Source organism: Lissotriton vulgaris, chromosome 3_1 (genome assembly GCF_964263255.1).
Source record: "Lissotriton vulgaris chromosome 3_1, aLisVul1.2, whole genome shotgun sequence".
Taxonomy (NCBI): domain Eukaryota; kingdom Metazoa; phylum Chordata; class Amphibia; order Caudata; family Salamandridae; genus Lissotriton; species Lissotriton vulgaris.
In genome coordinates, this window is record NC_141689.1 from 1426485419 (window position 1) to 1426504934 (window position 19516).

Genomic DNA, 19516 nt, shown 5'->3' on the forward strand with positions numbered 1-19516 from the left:
CAAACTACTGTAACTCCTGAGATTTCCATGCGAAACCGCAGACTTGACCTCCCAATGGAAACTGGATGAAAAATCGCTGTATGGACCAGTTGACACAGTGCATTGATTACACGAAAGAACACTTTTAATTGCTAGCACTCTCCCCTTGACATGGCTGAACAGAAAATATCAGATACTGAGGACAATGCCACCCAAAAGATTCAGCTGCAAAGTGAGCTGAAAGCTGAATTTGATTGCGGCAAAGAAAAAAACGAGGGCTTAGAAGCTAGGTGAAAGGTGGAGCAATATGCGAATTATGGGAATACAAGAATCTACCAACATGCCAAAGACAGAAGAATATGTTAAAAACATGCTTGCTGCCATCTCTGGATGAGAGGACCTATCCCATGTGTTTGTGGTAGAGGGAGCACATTGCACCCTTGTGCAAAGGCTGGGCACCGGTCTGTGCCCACTAATCACCAAGCTACTCAACTATTGTGATAGAGACACTATCCTCTGGAGGATGTGAGAGCAGTGCATGGTCCAGCATTAGGGCAGCACGGTGTTCTTTTATCCATACTTCAATGAACTGGTCCACGATGCCAGGTGCAAGTTCATCCTTATCAAGAAAAAGCTCTGCAAACATAAGGTGCAGTACGTCCTGCTCTATCCCCCCAGACCACGCATCACTTAAAGGCAAGGCACGATTATTCATATCCCCGGACGAGGTGCATACATTCATGAAAAACCTGCCATGCTTGGCGCAGCCTCTGCTCCCCTGGTTCCTCTCCAGGTCTACCGTGCGATGACATGGAATAAATGGCAATGGGTGACGCCACGAAAGGTCACTCAGACTCAGTCATGTTCTGTGTAGTGGACCTGGTGGTGTAACTTACTGGATGTGAATGGTGAGTGAGGGGTGGAGGCGCGTGGGAGTGTGGCCTTGGGGTAGTCTATTGCAGCCATCGGCTGTGCTGGTCTATATGTGACCATGGACTTTATCTACAGTGTGTCAGCTATCCACAGGTCAAGAAACAACCAACATCATACTATGCCTCTATCCCCATATGACTAGCTCCTATAGCCAACCCCGAAGAACTATACAACTAGGATGAACTCAAATACACATTGTGAGCATTATTTTCTAGTTCTTGTATTGCTATTCCTAGTGGGGTATTTCATCAAGAAGTGCTCAATGTTGGTGGTGGAGCAGGGGAAGGGAAGTTTGCCATATTGCAGTACATAGCAAGTTTACCAGCTGCACACCTACTACAATTGCATACCTGCGCTTAGTACCTGGCAAGGGAATTTTAGCCATGCTTCAGATCATACATGTGACTAGCTAAGAATGGGGTTGGTATGATGCTTATATTATAAGGGTAAAGAAGCTTTATTGACTGGGCCTCCGTCAGCGGTTAAAAATAAGGCTGTCGGACGTAAGAGGCGGGTTACGACCTCTCACGTCCTTTAGAGTGTCAACATGTTTCAGCCAGTGCCTTATTAATATGCTGGCTTTCTTCAGGACTGATAAAAAGGTGTGTGTACTTAAAACTAGTGGGTGTGTAGTGCAGGCTATGTGTCTACAAGCCCTAAAGTGTATCTAACTGGGGTACTGGGACCCCCGCCAAGCCGTTTTAATTCACAACTTCACCACCCTTCACCGCACACACAGTGACATACCTGCTCCGCTGTAATCAGGCGTCGTAGCACACCCGGGGCACGCTAGGTGTCACTGGGTGGGCCCGATGATGAAGCATGCCACCAACTAGGTTGGTGGGTGAGGGCTTTCTAAAGACACCCAACAGGTGCCACCACTAATTGACAAAACTAAACTGAGTCACCGTGATCCTTATAATATAAGCATCATACCAACCCCATTCTTAGCTAGTCTCTTTTTGATTAATTGACATATAAACACGGGGATCTGGACTAGCTATCTGGTCCTCTCTCTCCCTCTTGATTAACGCACTCAGATCATACATGACCTGTGTCCATTCTTAATAACACCCTTAAATTTGTAATGTGTATTGGGCCAATGATCCTCGAAAAGCCTGGCTTTTACTATCCTACCTCACCCGACACAAGATAGACGTGGCTTTAATTGAAGAGGCTTATTTGGCGGGACGATGACCCACACATTTGCTGCAAAATAGAGCGCACATTGGTTCTTCTCCTCATACTCCTCATGTGCCAGAGGGGTTGTTATCCTAATTCACAAAGGGACTCTGCTGAAACTTCTTAGGATCATCACTGATGAGCATGGTCGATTCATAATACTGCAAGTGCAGATAGCAGAGACCTGTGACTTTGGTTGATGTATATAGTCAAATGTGGACATCCCTGGGACACTGCTTGCTGACAGACGCTCACCACACAATACTATGTGGTGCAGACTTCAAACTCTCCATGCAGTCTAGGGTGAATACTGCCAGGTCGAGTAGTGTGCGACACACAATGGCATATGCAGCACTGGGGACTGTGATGACACAGTGGGGGATGGTAGACTCAGTCCATTCTCGCTACCCAGAGTTGAGGGACTATACTTTCCTCACTACAAATCACAAGCATCACTCTAGACCAGACATTTGGCTCGGCAGCCAAGATGTTCCGGGCTGGTTAGAATGGGTGTAGCCCATGTCACGAACATTGGCTCATCATGCACCAGTTTTCATCACGTTAAGCACTCCTGAGGTGAACCACGGAATTAGGCTCTGGCATCTGCAGCCAGAGGAACTGTTTCATAATGGAAATCAGACAGACCATATCGTAATACTTTAAAAGAAATACTGGCTCAGTCAACAGAACTGGGACACTCTGGGATGCATTAAAGGTAGTAATTGGGGTGAATGTATATCTAAGGTATTCTTAAATGTATACAGACCTAACAAGGCTAGGCTAAATTTGGAAATTAATTTAAAAGTGGGCCCGTGCTGGTGCAGTTGGACGCTAAGCAGGTGGAATTCTGTGACTCTGCAAAGTGTGGGGTGAAGTTCCTAGGGAAATATGCAACAGCCAGGTGATATAGGGCTGCCACAGTAGGTCCCTAACTAGAATTCTTTGCCCTCTTGGGCAGCGACAGGGATAACTTAGATCAAAAAAGTAGATGAGACATACACTACAAGGAAGAGCACATCCTAAACAAATTTGCAACATATTACACAGATCTATACACAGCTTAACACGGCCCTCCTGTGTCCCAAATACATTTTTATCTCAATAGAGCTTCACTTACCTGGATGGACAACACCAGCGGGTCCCCCTATGCGCCCCATCACAGTACAGGATCTCAAAGCATACATCTCAGAACTATGCAATGGTTCAGCTCCTGGGGGGGACAGATTCTCACTTGAGTTCTATAAGTGTACACTGAAGAGTTGGGCCCAATGCTACTGGACCTATACAATTAGGAGCTGGAGTTTGGCAATCTCCCTCCCACCTTGTAGGAGACCATCATTATCATGCTCCTCAAGCCTGGTAAGCCTCCACTCCTATGCAGATCATATCGCTCGCTCTCACTAATAAATGTGGACATGAAATCTATGTCCATTCTCCCTATAAGCCCATGTGTTGTACACTGCTTATATCTGAAGCTTGTTTACTGAGTTAATAAAAAGAATTTAAAAAAAAATGTGGACAGGTGAACGACTGCTCCCAATACTCCCCTAGATGATGTGCCCATACCATTCTGGGTTCATGCCAAATAGATCCACCTCATATAAATTACGACCACTGTTCACTCTAACCCACCAAATTGAGCCAGCTTTGGCTGTGGCAGCTGTCTTTCTGGATGTGGCCAAGGCCTTTCATTCAGTGGAATGGTAGTACCTTTTAAGGGTGCTGGAGAGGGTGGGAATCGGCAGGCAACTGTTGTGATGGGTTATGCTCCTATACATGGAACCCCAGGGCTGGTTAGGCATCAATGAATTGCCATCCGTCTCAATCATGAATACGAGGGGACTGCAGCAGTGGTGCCCCACAACCGTTCCCACTAGTGATGGAACTCCTCACGTGTATAATTCGACAACACCACTCCTAGAAAAGGATACAGTTTCACACACGTCGGTTGATCATTTCCCTCTACTCTGACGATATTTTACTGATATTGAGGGTTCCAGACAAAAATATGGCACCGGGGATTCAGGCCGTTGTGGCCTTCGGAGCTAGATCAGGCCTTCAAATAAACTTGGATAAGTCATTCCTCCGGCCGCTGACTGAGTCAACTGCACGCCCACAGTAAGACTTCCCTCTCCAATGACAGACAAAGCCCATAAGACACCTTGGTATCTCTTTCCACACTGATAAAGAGACCATGATTTGGGAAACCTACGGGAGTTGTACTGCCAGACTAGAACAGCAAGTGGATGGGTGAAACAAACTCCCTCTAACTCTAGCATCTAGAGTGGTGATAATGAAAATGTTCCTCCCCCGAATACCATACCTGTTCGAGAATCTTCCAGTCACCCTCATGAGAGCATTGTTTACCCAACAAACGTCCCCAGTAACCAGGGTTGCATGGGCTGGTGGCCAGCCCAGAACTGCGTGTGCTAAATTTGTCCTGCTATGTTAGGAGGCAGGCTGTAAAAACAAGGGTTAACCCAAAAAGTCGCTGGGACCTGGGTGAATAATTGATACAAACAATGTGGTCCCAGATACTAGAACGCATAAACCATGGCTATGTAACTTGAGTAAATACAAGAAATTTATAACAACATTGTTTTTATTCACAACGTGTATCGTAAAAAATCATTCATAAAATAGGTACATAGTAGATCACATTTGATGCCCCTAACACCACACCTGCATCTGTTTGGGTCGAAACGTCGACACTCCTCCTGTGTTCAGCCTCTTCCCTGATTTATCATTTGTGATTCTGTTCTGTTTGAGGCATGATTCTTTGAACTAATTGATGAATTGTATTTTCCATTGTGTTAATCAATTATTATTTCTGGTTTATTGAGGTCTTAGAGACCACTGTTATAATTCCTATTCAACATCTTCACTATCCCATCACTACCCTTCCCTGTCCAACTTTTTAGGGGCATCAAATGTGATCTACTACGTACCTATTTTATGAATGATTTTTTACGATGCACGTTGTGAATAAAAACAGTGTTGTTATAAATTTCTTGTATTTACTCAAGTTACATAGCCATGGTTTATGCGTTCTAGTATCTGGGACCACATTGTTTGTATCATGTTAGGAGGAGGGTTCTGTGCCCCTCAATCTGGAGTGGTATTATTTAACCACACAGGCCCAGTTTGCCCACTACTGGATGCATAACAAACAACAGTTGCAACCTAGAAACGGGATTGGCTGCTCCGGTTCTACTTTTAACTATACTTTTCTGTGCTGAAATTCACAGAGGAAACCACGCTGCCTGGATATGGTCCCACCTAGCTACATACAGAGGCTACACAGACATGTTTTCTCCGCACATTAATCTATTCAGTAATCCCAAAATACTTATGACAACAGAGACTGGGGTGATTCTGCAACTGCTAGCCGAAGGGCTGACAAAGATAGGAGGACTATTTGTAAATTCTAGGCTCCTCTCCTTTGGGGAGTTTCTGTCCTAAGACCAACCCTGCGCAATGCAGATACCACTGTACAATAGACTCCATAGTACGATACTTCTCATTTACACTTCCTTCCCTGATGAACCCAAGGAGTGGCCCCTCCTAATGATGGTGGTACCAAACCCCAGCCCGCTTAAACTCTTCCACCTCCCAATACAAAACATAAATGGGAGACTGAACAGGGGTTCAGCATTCTTACTGCAATCTGGACATACCGTTGCAAACAGACTAAACAAGTCTCATTCAATGGCAGCTTACGTCTACTGCAACTTACGATCATACATGGGATATACTACGCCCCCATGTCGCTAGCCAGACATGGTTTAGCGATTTATACCAAATGCTGGATTCGGTGCCTCAGTCTTCTTTTTAAATTTGTATTTATTTTGTTTAGATACAAAAGGAAAACATTTAAGGAGGGGAACATCCCCGCAGATGATACATAAAGGATTACCAACTCAGTGTACATCAATATCAGTCAGATCCTGTAATACATTACAAGCTGTCACATTTAAAATGGATTACATAGTTTATGAAACATACATAACAATACAGGTGTTACTTCTACTGCGCTGGTCTAAGGTCTCTGACCATATCTAAGTATCCAAAGGCTACGGAAGCGTGTCCAGCTGGCAATACTTTTTTGGGAGGATGATGTAGTAATTACCCAGGAGCAACCAAATACTGCTATCCCCAATACTTCTCGTTTAATGATGTTGTCTCTCATCATCCCGGTGTGACCGACATACTGCAGGCTACATAACTCTGAAATAAGCTCCAGAAGCCCTTGGGGTGGCTTTTTTTTGGGTGGGAGGGGAGCAGCTTGCTGTACAGGTCAGATTGCGTGTTGCAAAATATCATATCCCTAATCCACTTTGCTATTGTTGGGGTCGGTCCCCTGGCCCATCTCATCGCTATCCTGCGCTTCGCTACTAGTAAGCATATATCTACCAAGCGACGTACGTCTTTTCTCAAGTGCCTAGAATGTCCCAGGAGTGCTAGCAGTGGATCCGGGGTAAGGGGAACCCCACTATGACACCAAGTTTTGTAAATATTGCCCTCCAGAATTTAGCTATATTTAGGCCCACCCAGGCAAGATGGAAGAACTCTAACACATTAGTACTACATCTCTCACACTCAGCAGAGTCCCGTAGACCATATCTATGGAGTGCCTCTGGGGTGTAATATGTTCGATTTAAAAACTTTAACTATATAACTCGGTGTCATCCATTCAAGGAGATGCTCTGTGTGGATTCACAACAGTAACTCCATGTGACTTCATCCAGGGTTACGCCTAGGTCAGTCTGCTATTACAGTCTCATCTTGGTGTATGTATGCTAACGTTCTTCTTGCATTATGCCATAGATTATGGACACTAATTTAGTGGAGGATTTAGCTCGCAGTATATAAGACAAGGGGGCAAACTCTGGGGGCTCTAGCACCTCGTCTCCAAGTAGTACGCAGAGAGCATGTGTAACTATAAGAATGAAAACGTGCTAGTGGAGTAGCAATATGTCCCTCAACTTCTATTTCCACCCATTTACGAATCACACCATCTTAAAACAAGTCGCCTATTTTAGTAATTTGAAGCGTCCTCATTGCAGCTACAACCTCTTTTTCTTCGCTGACTGCCAGTTAATGGCACCACTCCAACGGTGTGTGTGGAGCATACAAAATTGTGCTCGCCTGCCTCTTAAGCAAATTATGCCAAGCATGCCTTGTAGCATTGATAGAGTCCAGTATACTTGTTCTCCTAGACGGGGCATTGAACAGTAACCTCGGGAGGGGGACGGGGCCAGCTGCCACTTTTTCAATTTGAAGGTGTGGGAGGGTATCTCTTGATGTATCCAGTGGTAGGCATGGGTGCATTCAGCCACTCTGTAATAAAGCTCAAGATCCGTCGCTGCTAATCCCCCCCTATAGCGTAAGGAAGAGTGAGAACGTTCCATTGAACGCACAGCTGTTTCCGGTGCCCCAGACTTCTTAGATCTTATGTGGGAATGCACACCTATTCAAGCCTACTGAAACACACTAAATTGAGAAATTCACATAATCACATATCTCACCCCCCCTGATTTTTTTAGGTCTCTCCTAGCGATGCAGTGCCATGCGGTGCTCGCGTAAGTGAGACCTATTGTTGCTGACTTGCTTAGCATGCTGGACAGGACAGGTGCACGCGCATGAAAGACATCAGCTACGCACGCGTACGACTCGGCTCACGGCGTTATCTTAACGCCTGCTAGCACCATACGCGTGCACATCTGACGGCGCCCGGACATGCCAAGTGCACGCTCACGGCGTCTCTTTGAGACAGCCGATGTGCACACTCATGGCGTGGGTCCGCTAACAGAATGAGTGCCGGCAATGCATCCAGTTACTCACCGGCACAGTGTGCAGGTTCCCTGGCTGTGTCTTGGCACACCGCGGGGCTCTCCTCACCACTCGGGAGCCCCGTCTTGCCTCTAGTGCCATGCAGTCTGCCGCCCTCTGATGGGGTCCGTGACTTCAGCATGGAGCCTGCTGCACAGTTCCGGACGTCCTCCCAAGTGGTTCCTTCCTGTTTGTTTGGCAGGCCCTGCCCACATCCCAACGAAGGCTGCCTGACTTCGGTTTGCAGTATGCTTATTTGTAAGGTGAGACTGAGCACCTTCCCCTTAAAATTTGCCTTTCATGTTGTTTGCAATTCACTTTTAATCAATAGTGTTAAATTCACTGTGGCACTCGAAAATTTATGCTTTGCCACACCAACATTACCTGTACCATGTGCTTTATAGAGACCGCTAGATCCAGAAATCTGCCTCTGAGGCCCTGCATTTTGACCGAAGTTTCGTATCCTGCGAGTGGTTCTCTTTCGTGCACAAGTAGTCAGTAGAGTCTGATCATGCAGGAAATCTGATTCAGTGCCTGTGAATGTAGGTTAATGTGCTGTCTCATGGCTGGCTTCCCCTGGAGTCCAGCGCAGTCCACAGCATCAGACCTCTGTGTTAAGAGTACCTTCCGGTCTGCGAGCCACCTCCTCCATGTTAGATTATGAACCTGCTGCCATGGCATGTGAAGTCATCCCCTGCACAGGCAATGAATAATTTCCACATCCTAGGCCAAAAAAAAACCCCAGTCCACCACTGGACCTGCCCACCCTTGGTATTTATCGGAAGGCAGTTGATCAACCTTTTACTGCTCTTAAGTGCCCATCTAGAGCTACTGTAAAATAGGGCCTATCTACAGCATTGACTGATGGCTCTGTAGGAAAGTATGTAAGCCTTGCATTGCACTGTGGTTCTAAAATCAAACATGGTTTTGTTACCAACTTGTCTTTGGCCAACTATATGGCAGCAGGAACCACATTAGGAACTATATTCTATGGAAATAAAATGCTTTCTATACGTATCCTGTTGGATATATAGCCTCAACAAAATTATGGTTTTACATTGCATTGCAAATGCTTGTCTTTTAGGCTATATAAAGAACGTTCCCAACACCTATAGACTACTTGTTGTACTCACTCTGCTGATGGGTAAGCGCAGAGCATTGGAAGAGGTCCCCCCCGCCCTGATTTGCACAATGGCTGAAGGATCTCACCATCAGCTCCACACATTCAGAGGTCTTTGGCGCTCTCCTGCCATAGGCCAGCAGACCAACTGATATATGGGGCCTACTGCACCCGAATTACTGGCTCCCCAGCCTTGCCCCTCAACCGTGCAAAGGACCTCACAAGCCAACTGCAAACATCTACACTATTCGTCGGCTGTTCGAGAGAGACTGTAATGCTATTTTTCCCTTGTTATGGTGTCCTGCACCTAATGATTATTATTATTATTATTATTGCATTTCTTATATAGCGCCAGAATCGACCCCCGAAGGGGTATCTCCGCGCTTGCCTTGGGAACCCGTCCTGGTTTTTCCCTGTGAGATAGCCCCTACAGGGCATCCCCAAGGTGAAAGCCAGGCATCCCGCCGCGGGGGGCCGTTGTGGAGATTAAGCAAGCTTAATGCCCAGAGTTGCATAGTGTGAACCCATGATTAGGTCAGGCACCGAAGCGAGAATTATCGAGTCCGTGGACATTTGAGCTCAACACCCTGCCGCGTCGGGAATCGAACCCTGGTCCCGGGTCTGACCTCTGCTTCAGGGTCTGCCTGCTCTAACCAGTGAGCCACACTTCTCCACCGCTCTGTACCGCTGTTTTTTCATTGTTCTACTACTGCCGTAGATGTGCATGCCCTGAATATTGAACATTGACTGCAATGATGCCTCAAGTTCCAACATAAATAAAGGTTTAACAAAACCTTCTTTTTAATGCGGTTCTTTTTGGGAGGTCTGACATTTGTGTTAAAGCTGTATGATGTTTTGGGTGGAAATACAGGGTTTCAAAATTGTGGATGCTAATATTTTTCAACAAAAATTAAGCCTGCACTGTTATAGAGCAACTTACTAGGATTATTAAGGTTCTGCATAATTTCTTTTTTATAAAGACGTCCACAGAATGTAAATGCTTTATCTGTACCTTAGAGATCTGTATTGATGAATTACAAGAGTCACGCCTTTTACATTGTCATTGTTTTCAGTCCGATCCTGGCATTGTCACTTGCCTTGAAAATCACCCACACAAGCTTGAAACGGGGCATGTGGTAGCATTTCGTGAAGTTAATGGCATGTCTTCTTTAAATGGATCCAAACACCAAATAACAGGTATTGTGTGAATGCTGCTTGTTGTAATGCTTCCGTGAAGCACAACCCAACTCTTTTCTTATTCAATGTTGTGTATTTTTAAAGCTAGTGCAGCCTATGCGTATACACATTAACATGTATTAAAATGTTGGAAATGCAGCCAGGTGCCACTCTATACTCAAATCAAAGAACATGGTTTGATTGTTGGAAATGTGCCGGCCCGTCTTTCACAGCAATAGCAATGATAGCTTAGGAATCCCTTTCTCTGCTTGTAAGTAATGACCACCTTTGATTACGTCAAACAAATTCAGCTGCACGATTTATTCACTACGTTTTTGTTACTTTCAGTGTTTTTAATGGGTTTTTCAGTATAAAGATAAAGCTTTAGACTTGAAGTGCTGTAAAAAAAATCTGAACTATGGTCATAATGTTTAGTAGTTACTTAAATAATTCATCATGCTAGAAGCCATCTAGTGTTAGGACTCAAAAACTAAGCAACCAATGTATCCTGGTAGGCAAGGTCTCCAAGTACTGGGCCGACAGTGTATGACCCCTCATTAGAGGAATGAGGAAGGTAATTGATGCCATTTATTACATAACTGCACCATATTGGACATTGGTTTTGGACATAACATTGTCTCTTGGCGTACATACCTTTTGTACTTTGTATGTAAAAGAGAGTATTGGCCATTTTAAACAGCCAGGAACATTTTACTACTTTTCGAGATGAGATTTGTTGGATACTGCCTGCTTTTAGCTTCCGTTCTTGGTCACTGGTGAGAGTTCATTAGTAAATCCCTGTCCCGGTTTTGATTCTTGTGTGTTATTGTTTTGGGGTGCTTTATGAGCATTGAGGATAATGATTTGTTTTTCTTTAGGGAATCTAAGACTCAGTTGTCAAGTGTTTTCTTCCAGGATTCAATGGCTATCTCGTTTCTAAAATCCATTGGTGCCAAATATTGCCCTGTAATGTGTCTGCACCATATTGTTCACCAACTCACATTGCAAGTCCATGTATCTTAATCTTGAAGAGAAGCATGACTAACTTGTAAATTGTTTTAGCACTTAACTGACAAATCCTTAACAAACATCGTACAGATTGATTGGTGCCCCAGTACTGAAGTACTCTCAAGGTGCTTTACCCTTTTAGGTCTAGGAACCTGTTTTTGTCCCCAACCCTCAGAAAACAGATATGCTCTTTTCCATTTCAGTGCCCCATATCTGAAAGGTCTTTTCTTAATGTTGAAACGTCTGAAAGCACTTGTGCGAGCATAACATGCAATGCAGATAGATTGAGCACCCAGGGTTCGATGTCTTCTGAAGAGGGCAATCCACGTTGAAAACCCCTCAAGTCTGCACATTAGCCCCCTTTATGATTGTGAGGGAGATAGTCATCAGTTTTTTCTAAAGAGTTTCTGAAATGTGAATCCTCAATAATGCTCTGATTGCTGAAAAACGTATCTTCTCTTGTGTATACCACCCCCTCATTCTGTTAGCTCTTTGGAGGCTGTGATTTATCAAAAGTGCAATTAGGCACTTAGCAGCTGATTGTCCACAATTACTTTGTATTTAGAACTTGTCGTACATAAGGCTTGTTTGCAGAGAATGTATTTTGAGGGCAGAAGTATTATACCACTTGAATTCAATATTTCACAGAACAGGATGAATTCAAGCCCCGCTTCTTTGACAGAAGTCTGTATAACTATGGCAGTGGTTCTATTAGAAGTATTCCATTGTTGTGGCCTGTGGTGTGGGAATCAACAGCTTATAAGTAGATCTCCAAAGCTGGTTCATGTACCTCCCACAAGTTGCAGATGAGTTGTACTGTTACAATATGGATACTCGCTGTTTGGGGTATCGTTAGGTTCATCAGTTTACCAATTGTACCAAATCCAAGTACTCACTTTGTATATTTTGAATGTTCAAGGTCAGGACTCAGAAGAGGACACTTTCATTATTAAAGAAACAGGTAGAGTGATATGTCTTACAACTTCCCAATATTGTGTTAGAGGAGTTGCTCACAGATCCCTTTGTTTAATTTCTCTTGGCCTCGTTCATTCCGATTTGTGGATGTTTAAAGTCTGTTGAAGAACTGAATTGTGAGGAATGTGTTGTGCAAGGCCTTCTAGAAGGGCATCATTCAAGCCCCATTTATGAAATTGCTAACCTTGAGGGCTTGGCTACTGAAGTGATTGGCCATGTCTGTTTCGGGTACTCTTAATTTGACCTTGAGGATTAAACCATTGCAAAAGCAAAAAGCCCCTGGATTACAGGTCCAAAAATCTATTCTATGTGTTCAGTCAACTGTTTTTTGTGAGGAGGAGACAGATGCAGCTGTGTAGATCATAACTATCTGTTTTTATACTTATGAAGACACTCCAGTGAGTTTGTCATTCTACTGAAACTTGTGACCTTTTTCTTGCCATAAAGCCTTTCCTCTTGTTACTCCAGGGACACTTTCATGTGTTACATACTCAGTACCATTGAGAAGTTATCATTGTTCTGACATGCTTTGTGATGTCCAGCATGACTAGAATGAAATGCGTGTTTAACCAGTTGATCTTAATATTAATGAAGTCATCCGATTTTAAAGTAATTCTAACGCAAAACCTGTCTTAATTTGTCTGGGCAGGGGCCATAGTTCCACTATGGGATTGCTTCCATATGAAATTGCTGCACATGTTCACATATGCATGTCTTCCCATCTTATTGTCCCACAAAGAAATGTAAAAGTTAATTTTCACGCAAGTTGGCACTGTCATTCTTGCTAACTGTGTCCAAGATGTATCAAGTTTAGTTCGCAAATCGCTTGTTCCTTACCAGTGAAAGTAAATATAGCATACTGGTGTGCATTTCTTGCTTTAGATAGTTGGGAGAAATTGACTCCAATCCATTTATACTAAAGTTTATTTGGGGAGGTTTAGTCTTTTGCCATCTAATTCAGTGTCCCTGCCATATTGAAATTCCAAAGAGCGCTGTATTACAATGCAGGCGTTCCCTCTCTCCTACCATATTGTTGCTATTATTCTGAGTCATAGGATCTTCATTCACAGCCATAGATGTTAAAATAATTCCCTGCTGTTTCCATGTAAGCCAGAGCACCTTCCATAGATGTATTGTCCATTGAAATGCCACACAGGGTCCGTGCCATCTGTCCTTATGATGAGCAGAACCCTGTAATAGCCTATCTGAGAAACTTTTTTCCTGAAAATAAACTGATGAGCTGTTTCAAGCCTGCATTGCAGCATCGGATGAGCAAGAAATAGAAGAACAAGAAAAAAAAATGCAGCCTGATTGACTTACATTAACAGTTGAGAAAAAGTGTGCTGTCTCTTAAGACTCCAGGAGCTCCCCTACCCAAATGCAATCTACTGGCAGTTCCTCACAGAATCAGTTCTATTTTTTACAGTGAAAGAGAAGATATATTTTCTTTAATATTTGTTTTCCAATCCCTAACTCTATCTAAAGAGATTTCTCAGGGTTTCAGGTCAATTAAACCATCAGCCTATGTTTCTAAATCTAGGCAGTAGTGTTTTGTGAATAAATGGATTGATAACCATGTTGCTGCTTTGCAGATATCAGCTGCTGGTATATTTCTAATCCAAGTATTTGTTGCTGTTTTTCCTCTGGGAGAGATAGCCTTAGGTTTCCATGGCACAGGTTTGTTTGCTTATAAGTAGAATAATATAATACAGACTGCTATCCGTCTAGCAATAGATTGTTTGGATGTGGCAAGGTTTTTTTTCTAATCTGAAAATAACGGTTTATTTGTGCTAAACAATAATTGCGGAAATCAAACGTTCCATTAGCCAGTCCAAGAGGACTAGGGACCCACACTCTGGAGACTGCTGGAAGCCTAACACTGGTTGTTAGTCTTTACAAGGTCAAGAGCAGGAGGATATGGAGAACTCTAGGGACATTAAACATTAAGCCCTGCAGAAATGGGATGTGTGCGTTAAGAACTTTATGTTTACCTTGTTCTGGGAACTAACTTTTCTTTTTCTTTTTAGATTTGTATATATTTTTAATTTTATTAGTGTAAGCAAAAAAAAGAGACCACATGGTATTCAGCAGACAGATACAAAGACCGAAATCAGCACAAAGAGCAGCACAAGGAAATACATTAGCAATGTTACAATCCATCAGATGTAGCAGCAATCACTCTGCTAGTCAGCTAAAAGCATCATCATAGGGGTCGAAACCATCGCAGCAAGAATTGATCCTCAACTTTTAACAGACATAATACTGTACTCTTCTTCTCCACCCCAGCAATTGATCACATCCACTGTACCGGCAGAAGCCCATCCCATTAAATAGCAATAAAACGAATACTACATTCTACCACAGTCATAAAGCAGCAGCTTCTCAGATAAGACCCCACTCTATCACAAACAAGAAGGCTAAACTTATTTGGGAGGCTCATCAATTAAGAAAACTCTTTTTTATAAAGTGACAGTGTCTTATTCTAAAACTCCCTCCATCCAAGAAGTTAGTGGAGACCACCTTTCTACACTGTTTGTTATGTCCTTTAAGCTTATACAATGAGGTTTCAATATGGTAAATTGCTAACAATCTTGACCTCTACTCTGAAAATGTTGGAAGATCAAGACGTATCCAATCTGCCGTTATGCAGATTTGGGCAACAGCTGAGGCAATAAAGAATAGACCAGATTCCTGTGTGTATATTTCGTCATTGTCTGCCCCTCAAGGTATGCCCAGAATCAACAAAGAAGGTGTGAATCAGATGTCTGTGTGGACTACAACCCCTAGGAATCTCACAATTTCCTGTATAAAGGTTATTAACTTTGGACATGTGAAAAACATGGGAATCAATTCTGCATCCTTACTATCACAGCGCTTACATTTCAATCAAATCTACCACCCCATTTAGACACCTTTACCGGTGTGTGTGATACAAATTAAATAGAGTAAATGTTGGCTCTAGAGATTAGCCGTTAGCAATGACCTACTATACAGTTCAAGAGACTCCTGAACACATTGGCTCTTTGGATGTGGCTAAACCCTGCCTGGTTTAGCTATAGTTAGCAAACAGCTGCTGATTTGTTTCCCAGGTCATTTGTTCTGTCTAGATGAAAGTAAATAGGGTTTCTCTTATCTAGTGATTGGAGGACACATTATGCTGATGAGTAACCATTGAGAAAGAAAATAGGCAGAGCAACAGTTTGATTAATATGAAAGTCCGAAACAACTTTATTAAGAAATGAAAGATGTGTTCTCACTGCCATCCTACTAGAGTGGAAAACTGAGTACGGCTTAACCTCTGATAAAGCTAGCAGCTCGCTCGCTCGCTCTGCTGGCAGTAGTGATGGCAACTAGAAAAATTGGCTTCCATGAGTGATGCTGGCTTCCAGGAGAGATGCTGCAATATAGTCTTCTGTTTTGGCTGAAAAGGGCGGCCCATCATCTTTGACAGCACAATATTCAGCTATATTGGGAGAATGAGATCGAATTATGGGGATTCTTTCTTGAGTCTTGAGTCATTCTAAAAAAATCTTTGATGACAGACATTTTAAAAAAAGATAATGTATTTGTGGATTTTTCATTAGGCTGCATTAGTGGCTAGATTACCTTTTGATATGTGTGAATTGGAGCTTGGTTTGGGCTAAATGAAGGAGCTAAGGTAAATAACATTCTTCTGACGGACAATTGGATTATGCCTGCTATCCTGAAACCATTTGCTGAGTTGTTTCAATTTCATGGAATAGCACAATCTTGTGACTGGTCGTTTTGCTTCTCTCAAGATCTGCATTCAGGCAGATCAGATGGATGATTGAAATGATTATACTCTCTGATTTAGGGAGCCATGCTGCTAAATTCAGTGACATTACAGTCGGTGCTGAATTTGTCACTATAGTCTAGGCAGCAGATCATGCTTACAGAAAAGTCTGTGTATGGTGTCATTCATGGGTTTTGCAGAAGGTCTGGTTACCATCACTGCCTCTGCCAATTCGGCGCTATTTATACAATTTTTGCTGAATATCTCAGCAGGTTTAGTATTATAGAAAGGATGAAGAGAAAAGAGTGAAGTAATGGCCATGCCTACCTGATCAAAAGGGCATTTGCAAGAGACCCTGGTTCTGGTATCCTGGATCTGAAGTCTCCACATTTACTGCGCTTTGCCGTCTTGAAGAGGTCTATATATGGGGTTCCCCACACTCTGAAGATGTTGCTTAGGACTTTATTGTCCAAGACCTACTTGTGAGGCTCTTCTTAATAGCATTTTTAAGAGAATGTGTGCAAGCAGATTTGAGGCCAAAAGGCAGAACTGTGTATTTTTGGCGATTGCTTCATACAATGAATTGGAGGAATCTTCTGTGGTGCCTTGCTACTGGGATGTGAAAATACACATTTAATAGATCGATTGCACACATGCATTCCTTTTTTGACAGATGTAGATAGATCTGATGCCAGACGAGCATCCAAAATTCTTTTTCCTGATAAGCTTCTTTTTGGAACAGAAGCATCGATTTAAGTACCGGCTTAAAGTTGGTAATTGGTGTATTGCATATCACTCCCAACCATTTGTTTCTTCTTGTTGATATTCTCCCAGCCAAAAATGGGGATACAAGAGAAAGGGTCCATTTCTCTCCTCTGGGATCCTCCGTTTACTCAGCCTGTAGATTCTTTGAGATACTTCAGATATCTTTTTGACATATAATGCAGTTTTCGGCCCAGGTGCAGGGTTTCTAAAGGTTTGCATGGGAAGGGAGTTAATGAAATCAACCGCTAATCCTTTGTTTACCATTTCCTGATTTTGGTGAAACAGAGCACCTTTTCATTTAACATCTGCTTCTACTTCAAAAAGAAATGTTGAAGCACGTATACACATATGTGGGCTTGTTTTTAACAGAAGCACCCACTCCCAATGCTCTATATATCCAGTGTCATAAAAACAGCATAGCTATGTAAAAATTAATGTATACTTGTTTCATATTAGTGGAGTGAGCACATACTTTATTCAATCCTAGTTGTAGGTCTGTTTTTTATAGCAAATTTAAAGTAAAATTGTTTTAAATAAAACTTGGCACTTGGTAAATCCACATTTTCTAATTGTGTATTTCTTATGTTTTTACAGTGGTGTCGCCTTATTCTTTCAGCATAGGGAATACATCAGACTTGGAACCTTACCAACATGGAGGGATTGCTATTCAAATTAAAACTCCAAAAACATTTCACTTTGTAAGTGTTGCTTTCAGCTATGTTGACCACTCAGTCTGAAAAAGTAATGCACATTCATATTTAATTTGGAAAACGAAATACTATGTAGAGATAAGAGGTGCTATGCATTGGTGTTGATTTAAATAAAGATTCAACTTAATTTACAAATATGTATCCAACTCGTTTGCATTAAACTTTCATGAGCCGATCAGTCTCCAGATGATGACAAACACCTCTCAAAAGGGTTTTAGTAGTAGTTTTATTGGTCATACCATACAACCATGGCCATCATGTACATTTGCAGACCATCAACTATCGTTATAAAGACAATGTGTTTAAGCGCACCACTCACTGGCACATACTATAATTCCTGGTTGTCATGCATCTGACTTATGTACTCAAGAGTTTGTATTGTTCTCAAATTATATATGTTGTTGTAACATATGACTCAGTTTATACCTCTATTAAGTGAAATGGCCCTTTTAAGCCTCATGTTAGAACTGTGTACAAAGAGAAAATCATTAATTCTTCAAAGCAGAAGGATAGTATGTTTGCCATAGAATCACCCACATGCTTTTCTTTGGTCATGTTTGCTGAGTTCATGATAAAGCTCTGAAATGTTCTGATAGGTAAGACATTCACAACTGCAGTCTATAGAAATATATATCTAGTACAGAAATCCTTGATGTTTACTTCTTACTTTGTTATAATTGTAACCAACATTTAGCTTGTTATGATAGAGTTGGTAGCGGGCCCATCTTACTTTGATGGTTCTTTCTGTTTCTCTTTATAATTAATCACTTTAGGATTAATGACATAATCTTGGTTTGTATCTTTTTTATGTGTACATTAATTTTGCAGTCTGGGGGGAATTCGAGATACGTCTCAGAAATCTATTTTTTTCTATGTATTTACAGGTTCCCCAAAACCCCTCTTCCATATGACTCTTCCTTCCTTTAATGCACATCTTTTCCTATTTCTCCTTTACCTGTCACCCTAACCTTAGCATTTCCCCCCCATTTTGGACAGGGATTAACCCTTGTTTACCCCTTATACTCTACTCATCTTTAGCTGTTATCCAGAGTTTATGTAATCACTAAAAAAAGCTTAGAAGTAATACTGAGAGTAATACTGAGAGAGGAGCATTGGCTCCATCCCTATGTTGTTGATCTTCTCTGCAGGCATTTGATCGGTTAGCAGTTGTGTTACTTCCTTTGTTGAAGTAGTACCAGTGCTCATAACTGGGTTACTGTTAACGCAGATCCTGTGTCAAATGCAGTGGCTTTGCATTGGCTAACCCAATGATGATCAGTAGAAAAGGGTTTTTACATTTTGAACCCACTGACACACGCAGCAAGTTTTTTTTTTATATTATGACCTCTGTAACAAATAAAACGGGGTGGGGGTTTATGCTGTCCATGTCATATGACACTTAAAAGGGAGATAATTTATGCTATTTAGCACAGAGACTCCTCCTCACACAGATCTATAGTTCAGAAGGAGTTAGAGAATTCTGTTTTCAAACTGTACATTGTTTTATGTTATGTATAGTATTTAGTTGTTCATGAAATAGGGAAGTTTCTCATTTATGAGTAAATGCTGTGCCTGGACATTGATATATTGTGTATTGTAGTGTGCTTTGCTGACTTCTCAGTTTCTTACCTACGATACCCTTGGTTACATCTCAGACTGCTCTTTAGCAGTACTCTGAGGGCGAAGTGGTGGACTTAGTGCTCAGTTTGAGACTGACAGGAAGGTGACGCTTTGGCTTTGCCACTTTGTTCATCTTATCAATGGGCATTTGATGGCAGCAGTTCTTAGCCCACCTATGAAGGAGTTCCACTGCTTATAACTAAGCATTGTTAACACAGACCCCTTGTAAGGTATAGTAAAAGGGGTCTTTGCATCATGAAACCCTGTGACAAATACAGTGGGAACTTGTTTTAGATTATGAACTAGGGGATAAGCACTATAGGACGGATAGTTACATTGTTTAGCACAGAGAGACCTTCTTACGTAGGTCTCTTTTTCAGGGGCTGTCAGACATCTGTTTTTTATTGTGTGCAGTTGTAATTTAATTCTAATAGATACTACCACAGATTCTTCATCTGTAGA

General features: G+C 42.3%; 1 protein-coding gene across 2 annotated transcripts in view; it reads left to right on the plus strand.

The window, feature by feature from the left end:
* The window catches only part of UBA6 (ubiquitin like modifier activating enzyme 6), a 1035692-nt gene that overhangs the window by 217987 nt on the left and 798189 nt on the right, over positions 1–19516 (plus strand). For both annotated transcript variants that reach the window (XM_086961917.1, XM_086961916.1), the window contains exons 9-10: positions 10120–10243; positions 17319–17422. In XM_086961917.1, the coding sequence (XP_086818043.1) occupies positions 10120–10243; positions 17319–17422 (228 nt within the window). The remainder of the gene's footprint in view (positions 1–10119; positions 10244–17318; positions 17423–19516) is intronic.